This window comes from Brassica oleracea, chromosome C4 (genome assembly GCF_000695525.1).
Source record: "Brassica oleracea var. oleracea cultivar TO1000 chromosome C4, BOL, whole genome shotgun sequence".
Classification (NCBI taxonomy): domain Eukaryota; kingdom Viridiplantae; phylum Streptophyta; class Magnoliopsida; order Brassicales; family Brassicaceae; genus Brassica; species Brassica oleracea.
The window spans coordinates 2,193,006-2,202,615 of record NC_027751.1 but is presented as its reverse complement, the minus strand read 5'-3'; the positions used below and the strand labels follow the sequence as shown (position 1 = coordinate 2,202,615).

The following is a 9,610-nucleotide window of genomic DNA, read 5'->3' as shown; positions in this document are numbered from 1 at the left end:
TTTTAGAAGTTCGTCTTTTGCTCGAATAAAGAAAAAACTAGGAAAAAGTTTGGATAGATATGTCGAATCAAAAGCCGAGTTTAAGGTTTGAGATAGAAAACTTCTCGGAGCAGGACAATATCATAGCGTCTGACACATTCGTGAGCGGCGGATGCGAATGGTTTGTTCATATCTCTTTATCTCCCTGTCTTGAGGAATAACCTGATTTGGATCTATCAGTATTTATTGCACTAATTCGAAAGGTTTTAATCTTTTTGTTCATGATTCATATTAATTAATTCAGGTATATCTTCGTTGGCCCCAACGGAGATTGTGCTGCTGATAGTCACTTGTCTTTGTCCCTGCAACTTGAAGATTCTACACCGCTGCGAGGTGGAGTTAAACGGAGTTTTAATTTTTACTTCGTTTTGTTGAATCAATCCAACAAAGAGCTCTACAGATCAACAAGTAATCATGTTTTATCCCTGCAATCAAGTTTTATCAATGTTTGACTCTTTTAAAAATATATATATATTTCTGTTCATATGTAATTTGTGTTTTGAACGTACAATAAGATCTCTTTTGCTAATTGCTGCAACATGCAATAAGCATAAACTCATGTTCGAGCTAGCAACAATACATTGCATTGCAATTGGTCAAGAAGTTTGTGTGATTGTTATTTTATTTTCTTATAGCTGGACATTTACAAGCACGCAACATGGCTTGCGGTTGGAATTCAGAAGGGTGGATCTACGAGAAGACATTGCCTTTAAGCAAGTTTCAGGAAAAGGGGTTTTTGGAGAAGGACAAACTCATCATTGAATTCTACATTCAAGTTGTATCCAACAAGAAGAATAAAAACAAGACTGTTGATATCAACGGTTTTCAAGTTTTAGCTTCTCAGGTAAATTAAATGGATATGTTTTTCAATAACCAATTGCTTTATAGTTTAAAATAAACATATTTTTTTCCATGGCAGGTTACTAAAGTGAGAAAGATATTCACAGCACACCCAGACATTGCTTTAGATTTCAAACCAACGATACAAGAGGTGAAGACAGCATACATGAACGTCCTCCTCAGGGTCATTAAAACACTTCATAAGCCTCCAAAAAGCCTTTCAGAGACTAGACTGAGCAAGGCTAGTAGCGAGTTGAGTGAGTTAATGAAGGTAGGTTTCAAGCTGGACTGGTTGAGGTTAAAGCTTGATGGGGTTTCTTTGGAGAGGAAAAAAACAGATGTTGATGCGTCTCAGGTCCAACAAGTAGAGGAACGTGTCAAGAAATTTGAGAGGAAGAAAGCAGATGATACTAATGTGTCTCGTGCCAAAAAAGTAGAGGAACGTGTCAAGAATCCTGAGCTGATGGAACTGAGCTTGAAGCTTGACTCTTTGAATACAAAGCTTAATGAGGTTTCCTTGGAGAGGAAGAAAGCATATGATACTAATGAGTCTCGTGCTACACAAGTAGAGGAACGTGTCAAGAATCTTGAGCTGATGGAACTGAGCTTGAAGTATGACTCTCTGAATACAAAGCTTGATGAGGTTTCCTTGGAGAGGAAGAAAAAAGATGATACTAATGATTCTCGTGCTAAACAAGTAGAGGAACGTGTCAAGAATCTTGAGCTGATGGAACTGAGCTTGAAGTTTGATTCCTTGGAAAGGAAGAAAGCATCTGATGCTAATGAGTCTCGTGCCAGGCAAGTAGAAAAACGTGTCAAGAATCTTGAGCTGATGGATGTGGAACTTAATAAGTGTTGTAAGTCGAACCTTGATGACTTGTCGTGGAAAAAATCATATGATGTTATTTTCTTTAAAGAAATCGAGGATCGTGTCATGGGTATAGAGTTCAAGCTGGAAAGCTTGAATACAAAGCTTGAAGAGATCTCTAAGGAGAATAAGAAAGCTGATGATGCTGATGGTTCTCTGGTCCAACAACTCGAGGAAAGCGTCAAGAACATTGAGTTGATGGTCTCGCATCTCAAAGTTGAACTTGAAAAGAAAAAGAACATATCTTCTGCTGATGGGTTTCTGCTGGTCGACTAAGTTTTTTGACCTAGAATCAAGTTATTAGTTTATTAGGTTTTCTTCAGAAGACACTACTGCGGTTTCACGATTTTTTTAATATCATTTTAATGCTCTGCTTTCTGAATTCCTAATAGTCTAGTGATTCAGCATGGTTATGTTGCTTAACGTTGCAAGCTAACTTATGTTCAGTTTACCTTTTGAGCTAGGGCTTTAAGAAGTTTTATCTAGGGGCTTCTATATAAAAGAGGGCTTCCTTATCAGTGACGATAATACTTAATACTTTTTTTTTAAAGAATACAATACTAATATTTATTATGATATTTTATTAATTTATAGAATTATTAGTTTATAAAAAAAATTATATATATATATATATATATATATATTTATATTTATATTTATAATATTATTTTGCATAAAATAAGAGAATAGTTGATTTTACCATATATATAATTTATTTTTTCTTTTGTCATCAACCATATATACTTTAGTTAAATTATAAAAATTTCACTTTCATATTTTTTATTATATTATTTAGGTATATAAAATTTAAATGTGATTTTAGATAGAGTGTTATTAAATATTATTAAAATACTTTGAACTATCAGAAAATAATAGATATAATTTTATTGTGAATATAAAACAAAGAATACAATATTTTATTTTTAATTATTAATATGTACTAATTTATAATTTTAATGGAACTATATATTTACCTAAATTTTTCTTAAAAAAATATTATTTTATTATTTTATCGATTTATATTATATTTTGAATCGGCCCAACTCAGAACGGAAGAAATTAATTTATTTATAAATTTTATGTAGTAATAATATTTATGATATAATTAAGTAGTGGATTTAGTTAATTATTCATTCTACAGGAATTATTCATTCTTCTGTTTTACCTTTGAGCTAGGGCTTTGAGAAGTTTTATCCTAGCCTCCTCTATATAAACAGAAGGCTTCTTGATCACCACGCAACCATCCGAGTTTCTGAGAAGTTCATCTTTTGCTCCAAGTTAGAAAAACTAGGAAAAAGTTTGGTTAGATATGTGGAACCAAAGGCCGAGTTTTAGGTTTGAGATAGATAACTTCTCGGAGAAGAAAGCTCTCATATCGTCGAAGACATTCGTGAGCGGCGGATGCGAATGGTACCACGAAAATATTCGCATCTTTTTAATTGATTTGTTAATCTTTGTTTCATAGTTCATATTCTTTCAGGTATTTCCAAATTAATCCCAAGGGACATCGTATTTCTGATGGTCACTTGCCTTTGTACCTTTACGTTGCAAATTCTACAACGTTGCGAACTGGATGGAAAAGGAATGCTAACTATTACTTTGTTTTGTTGAATCAATCCGACAAAGAACTCCACAGATCACCAAGTAATGAAGTTTTATTCCTTTTTTTATTGTGGAATCAAGTTTTATCAATGTTTGACTCTTTTTTGTTGAAATGTAATTTGTGTTTGGAACATATAATAAGATCTATTTTCTAGTTAGCTTGGTTTGCTAATCATATTGCTTTGTTGCTGCGACAGGAAATATGCCTAAACTCATGTTTGAACAAAATGCAATTAGTGTAGAAGTTTATGTGTAACTGTTATTTTATTTCTTTATGTTTCACAGTTTCACTATCAAGCAACTTGTTTTGCGCTAAGACCCCAGCATGGGGTTTCGCGAAGACCATACCTGTAAGCAAATTTCAAGAGAAAGGGGTTTTGGAGAAGGACAGACTCATCATTGAAGTCCACATTAAAGTTATTGAAGCTTTTGATGGAGAAGGTGGAGATGTATCCAACAACAAGAAGAAGACTATTGACATCAACGGTTTTCAAGTTTTTGCTTCTCAGGTAAGTTAAATGGATCTGTTTTTATGTTTAACCATTTACTTTATTGTAAAAATATGAGATCAACTTGAATACAATGAAGAACAATAAAGAGAATACGAAAATATTGTAGAGAAAATAAAGAGAGAAACTTAATTACTTTAGTCTTCACAATTGTGACTACAAGAAATTATAGAAGCTAAAATGAAAATAAATATATGTTTTTACTATTCTTCCGCTCACTATTCATCCGCGGTTACTATTCACTTCTTCACTTTAACATTTATAGTGTAACATAAACATTATCTTACCTTGGCAGGTTACTAAAGTGGGAAAGATATTCACAGAGCATCAAGACATTGCTTTAGATTTCAAACCAACGAAACAAGAGGTGAAGACAGCATACATGAATGTCCTCCTCAGGGTCATTAAAACACTCAATAAGCCTCCAAAGAGCCTTTCAGAGACTAGACTTAACAAGGCTAGCAGCGAGTTGAGTGAGCTGATGGACGTAGGTTTCAAGCTGGACTGGCTGAAGTCAAAGCTTGAGGAGGTTTCTTTGGAGAGGAAGAAACCAGATGTTGATGGGTCTCAGGTCCAACAACTCGAGGAACGTGTCAAGCATCTTCAGCTGAAGCTTGATGAGGTTTCTTTGGGGAAGAAGTTATCAGATGATGATAATGAGTCTCGTTCCCAAGAAGTAGAGGAACGTGTCAAGCATATTGAGCTGAAGCTTGATGAGGTTTCCTTTGTGAGAAGTTATCAGATGATGATAATGAGTTTCGTGCCCAACAAGTAGAGGAGCGTGTCAAGCATATTGAGCTGAAGCTTGATGAGGTTTCCTTGGGGAGGAAGTTATCAGATGATGATAATGAGTCTCGTGCCCAACAAGTAGAGGAGCGTGTCAAGGATCTTGAGCTGAAGCTTGATGAGGTTTCCTTGGGGAGGAAGAAAGCAGATGATACTAATGAGTTTCGTGCCAAACAAGTAGAGAAACGTGTCAAAAATCTTGAGTTGATGGAATTGGAACTTAATATGTGTTGGAAGCCGAAGCTTGATGAGTTAGAGGGTAAGAAAACTGATGATGCTATTATCTTTGAACAAATCGAGGATCGTGTCATGGGTATAGAGTTCAAGCTGGACAGCTTGAATACAAAGCTTGAAGAGATCTCCAAAGAGAAGAAGAAAGCTGATGATGCTGATGGTTCTCTGGTCCAACAACTCGAGGAAAGCGTCAAGAACATTGAGTTGATGGTCTCTCACCTCAAAGTTGAACTTGACAAGAAAAAGAACATATCTTCTGATGATGGGTTCTTGTTGGTCGACTAGGTTTCTTGACGTAGAGATCATATTATTAGTTTATTAGGTCTTCTTTAGAAGACACTACTATGTTGGTCGACTCGGTTCCAACAACTTGAGGAAAGCGTCAATAACATTGAGCTGATGGTGTTGTGTCTCAAAGTTGAACTAAACAAGAAGAAGGGCAAATCTACTGCTGAAGGGTTTTTGTTGGTCGACTAGGCTTATAGAAGCACTAATGTCTTTTCATTTTTCTCGTTTTTTGGTTTTTAGTTTTGCACTGTGAAACCCTATAGTCTAGAGATTTGACATAATCAAAAGTGTTTTTTTTTTCGTTCTGATTTAATCCCAAAATTAACCCAACAAATCGATTTTTTTCCATAGCTAACCAAATTTTCACATTTGATTTCTACCTGACATTAAATTATATATATATATATATATGGGAAACTAATTATATCATATATTTTGTATATTAGGGAAATAAAATCTATGATTATAATAGTTATACTTTTTTGAAGAAAAAATATATTTATTTTTGTATAATTAAGTAGTGGATTTATTTTTTAATTTTTTAGCAAAAAAAAGTAGTGGATTTAGTTAATTGTTTGCTCTTCAGATTACCTTCTGAGCTCTAGGGCTTGAGAAGTTTTGTCCTAGCCTCCTCTACATAAACAGAGGGATTCCTTAATCTTTATAGGAAATCTATGACGATAATAGATATAGTTTACTAAAAAAATAGTAAAAATAAATTAATTTTGGTCTAACTAAGTAGTGGATTTGTTTAATTATTTATTCTTCTTAAAAATGATGTGCCATAAATGTATTTGTCAAAAAAAATATTTATTCTTCAGTTTTACCCTTTCTGCAGCTAGGGCTTTGAGAAGTTTTATCCTAGCCTCCTCTATATAAACAAAGGGCTTCTTTACCACCGAACGTAACCAAGCAGAGAGAGCTTTTGAGAAGTTCGTATTTTTTTCGAATAAAGAAAAAAAAAAACTAGGGAAAGGTTTGGATAGATATGTCGAATCGAAAGCCGAGTTTTAGGTTTGAGATTGATAACTTCTCGGAGAAGAAAGCTCATATTATATCGTCTAATACATTCAAGAGCGGCGGATGCGAATGGTAAAACGAAAACAATCGGATCTTTTACTGCTTTGTTAAACCTTTTGTCTTGAATCATATTCATATTATCTCAGGTTTTTAGCCGTTTATCCCAAGGGAGATCGTCTTGCTGATGGTCACCTGTCTTTGTACCTGCAAGTTGCCAATGATAGAACGTTGCAACCTGGATGGAAAAGGAGTATTAACTTTTACTTTGTTTTGTTGAATCAATCAGGCAAAGAACTCTACAAAACCGGTAATGAAGTTTTATTCCTTTTTGTGCAACCAAGTTTTGTCAATGTTTGAATCTTTAGTTTGTGTTTGGGACGTATAATAATAAGATCTCTTTTGAAGTTAGTTAGCTTCTTTAGGACCACAATAATCATATCTCTTTGTTGCTAGCTGCGACAGGATATAAGCCTAAACTCATTCTTTTTGAACAAAATGCAATTGGTGAATAAGTTTATTGTATTTTTTTTATGTTTCATAGGTTTAGGACAAAACAGCTTTTGCGCTGAAAATCCAGCATGGGGTTTCCAGAAGGCCTTGCCTCTAAGCAAGTTTCAGGAAGAAGGGTTTTTGGAAAAGGACAAACTCATCATTGAAGTCTACATAAATGGAGGAGAAGTTGAAGATGTATCCAACAAGAAGAAGACTGTTGACATCAACGGTTTTCAAGTTTTTGCTTCTCAGGTAAGTTAAGTGCATGTGTTTTTTTGAATAACCACTTGCTTTATAGTGTAATATAAACATATTTTTTTTTCCATGGCAGGTAACTAAAGTGGGAAAGATATTCACAGAGCACCCAGACATTGCTTTAGATTTCAAACCAACGAAACAAGAAGTGAAGACAGCGTACATGAATGTCCTCCTCAGGGTCATTAAAACACTCAATAAGCCTCCAAAGAGCCTTTCAGAGACTAGACTTAACAAGGCTAGCAGCGAGTTGAGTGAGCTGATGAACGTAGGCTTCAAGCTGGACTGGCTGAAGTTAAAGCTTGATGAGGTTACGTTGGAGAGGAAGAAACCAGATGCTGATGGGTCTAAGGTCCAACAACTCGAGGAACGTGTCAAGCATCTTGAGCTGAAGCTTGATGAGGTTAATGAGTCTCGTACCCAACAAGTAGAGGAACGTGTCAAGAAACTTGAGCTGAAGCTTCATCAGGCTTCCTTTAGTAAGAGCTTATCAGATGATGCCAATGAGTACCGTGCCCAACAAGTAGAGGAACGTGTCACTAATCTTGAGCTTATGGAAGTGGGCTTCAAGCTCGCCTCTTTGAATACAAAGCTTGATGAGTTTTCTTTGGAGAGGAAGAAAACAGATGAGAAACGTGGCAAGAATCTTGCGCTGATGGAATTGCGTTTGAATACGAAGCTTGGTGACTTGGAGAGGAAAACTTCATATGATACTAGTGTCTTTGACTCTCGAATCGAACAAATGGAGAAGTATGGCATGGGTCTAAGGTTCAAACTGGAAAGCTTGATCACAAAGCTTGATGAGATCTCCAAAGAGAGGAAGAAAGCTGATGATGCTGATGGTTATCTGGTCCAAAAACACGAGGAAAGCATCAAGAACATTGAGATGATGATCTCGCAGGTCAAAGTTGAACTTGACAAGAAAAAGGACAAGACTTCTGATGATGGGTTTCTGCTAGTCGACTAGGTTGCTTGACGCAGAGAGATCATCAAGTTATTAGTTTATATCGTCTTTTTTTTAGAAGACACTACAATAGTTTTTTACCCTTTTTCATTTTAATGCTGCTTTCTGAATAGACTGGTTCCGAACGTTTGCAAGCTTAGCTTATGTTATTTGTTTCGTTTTATTCTTGCAATTAGTCGAGCGTTGCACCTATCCAAAAATTTACATACTTTTGTAAAACCTAAATTATATGCTCATGTGTTCATATACTTGCCATGTTTAGTAGACACATTATACTGTAACAACTAGGATAAGTGAATTTATTTGTATATATTTTGATAGTTTTTTTTATATATTTGATCAATTTATTTATATATATAAAATATTTTTTGTTGTTATTATATAATTTCTTTCCGATGGATCGGATCAATTTTTATTAAAAATAATGGAAATGGAAGTTAGGTTAATATAATGTTCTCTAGTGGACATTAAACAAATTATGGCATAAAAATCTTATATTTTCCAGCGAACACATTCTTGAAAAAGTGAACAGTATTGTTTTCACAGTTGAATTATTTTGACTTGTATCTTCCATATGGTTTTTAAAACTTTCAAATCAACCATCGAATTGATACATGTCATTTTAATGTTTTTAGTCGTATACTTAAGGAAAACTTACATTTTTGTAATTTAAAGTCGTTTTAAAAAATTCAAAATATAACATATAAGAAAAAATNNTAACATATAAGAAAAATATAACATATAAGGTGTCCTCATTTTTGTATTTTAAAGTCGTTTTAAAATATATATATAACTTATAAGATTTCTTCATTTTTGTAATTCAAAGTCATTTTAAAAAATTCAAAATATAACATATAAGAAAAAATCTAATTTTTTTATTATATGGTTAATGTGATTGTTTATTTTTTTTGAATAATATAAAATCAAACAAAATGAAGAATGATGCAAAAATTGTTATCAAATCTTTATTATTTATAATCATTAATTGTCATATATATGTAAATCATATTAGGTAATTTCGTAGTTTTTATTTTGGGAAAGAATACACAATTCTTATATTTTAGGTTAATATAATTTTCTCTAGTGTACATTAAACAAGTTATGACATAAAAACTTTATTTTTTTCCTCGAACACATTCTTAAAAAGTGAACAGTATTGTTTTCACAGTTAAATTATTTTGACATTTATCTTACATATGGTTTTGAAAGCTTTCAAATCAACCATCAAACTGATACATGTCTTATTCTTTTTTTAACACAAAACTGATACATGTCATTTTAATGTTTTTAGTCGTATACTTAAGGAAAACTTATATTTTTATAATTTAAAGTCATTTTAAAAAATTCAAAATATAACATATAAGAAAAAATCTAACATATAAGAAAAATATAACATATAAGGTTTCCTCATTTTTGTATTTTAAACTCGTTTTAAAAAAAAAATATATATAACATATAAGGTGTCCTCATTTTTGTAATTTAAAGTCATTTTAAAAAATTCAAAATATAACATATAAGAAAAAATCTAATTTTTTATTATATGGTTAATGTGATTGTTTATTTTTTTAATAATATAAAATTAAACAAAAATGAAGAAGAATGCAAAAATTGTTATCAAATCTTTATTATTCATAATCATTAATTGTCATATAGATGTAAATCATATAGGTAATTATGTAGCTTTTATTTAAGGAAAGAATACACATTTCTTAC

General features: G+C 32.8%; 3 protein-coding genes across 3 annotated transcripts; all 3 read left to right on the top strand.

Annotated features, from left to right (window-relative positions):
* On the top strand, positions 1-2,205 carry LOC106337742 (MATH domain and coiled-coil domain-containing protein At2g42480-like). The gene is made up of 4 exons (XM_013776870.1): positions 1-160; positions 284-447; positions 675-883; positions 959-2,205. The coding sequence occupies exons 1-4, from the start codon at positions 60-62 to the stop codon at positions 2,021-2,023; spliced, it is 1,539 nt and encodes a 512-aa protein (XP_013632324.1). The 5' UTR covers positions 1-59; the 3' UTR covers positions 2,024-2,205.
* An 813-nt stretch (positions 2,206-3,018) lies between these two features.
* On the top strand, positions 3,019-5,321 carry LOC106337744 (MATH domain and coiled-coil domain-containing protein At2g42480-like). Its single transcript, XM_013776873.1, has 5 exons — positions 3,019-3,157; positions 3,228-3,391; positions 3,635-3,858; positions 4,154-4,585; positions 4,672-5,321. Exons 1-5 carry the CDS (start codon positions 3,057-3,059, stop codon positions 5,161-5,163), a joined length of 1,413 nt encoding a protein of 470 aa, XP_013632327.1. The 5' UTR covers positions 3,019-3,056; the 3' UTR covers positions 5,164-5,321.
* Positions 5,322-6,117: 796 nt separating this feature from the next.
* LOC106337743 (MATH domain and coiled-coil domain-containing protein At2g42480-like) lies at positions 6,118-8,066 on the top strand. Its single transcript, XM_013776871.1, has 4 exons — positions 6,118-6,258; positions 6,333-6,493; positions 6,728-6,930; positions 7,010-8,066. The coding sequence occupies exons 1-4, from the start codon at positions 6,155-6,157 to the stop codon at positions 7,898-7,900; spliced, it is 1,359 nt and encodes a 452-aa protein (XP_013632325.1). The 5' UTR covers positions 6,118-6,154; the 3' UTR covers positions 7,901-8,066.
* The last annotated feature ends 1,544 nt before the right edge of the window (positions 8,067-9,610 follow it).

Coding starts and splice junctions, on each gene's coding strand:
- LOC106337744 (XM_013776873.1), top strand. CDS start 3,057: ATGTGGAACCAAAGGCCGAGTTTTAGGTTTGAGATAGATAACTTCTCG. Junction 3,859..4,153: donor TTCAAGTTTTTGCTTCTCAG/GTAAGTTAAATG, acceptor TTACCTTGGCAG/GTTACTAAAGTGGGAAAGAT. Junction 4,586..4,671: donor AGCTTGATGAGGTTTCCTTT/GTGAGAAGTTAT, acceptor AAGCTTGATGAG/GTTTCCTTGGGGAGGAAGTT.
- LOC106337743 (XM_013776871.1), top strand. CDS start 6,155: ATGTCGAATCGAAAGCCGAGTTTTAGGTTTGAGATTGATAACTTCTCG. Junction 6,494..6,727: donor CAAAGAACTCTACAAAACCG/GTAATGAAGTTT, acceptor TATGTTTCATAG/GTTTAGGACAAAACAGCTTT. Junction 6,931..7,009: donor TTCAAGTTTTTGCTTCTCAG/GTAAGTTAAGTG, acceptor TTTCCATGGCAG/GTAACTAAAGTGGGAAAGAT.
- LOC106337742 (XM_013776870.1), top strand. CDS start 60: ATGTCGAATCAAAAGCCGAGTTTAAGGTTTGAGATAGAAAACTTCTCG. Junction 448..674: donor AGAGCTCTACAGATCAACAA/GTAATCATGTTT, acceptor ATTTTCTTATAG/CTGGACATTTACAAGCACGC. Junction 884..958: donor TTCAAGTTTTAGCTTCTCAG/GTAAATTAAATG, acceptor TTTCCATGGCAG/GTTACTAAAGTGAGAAAGAT.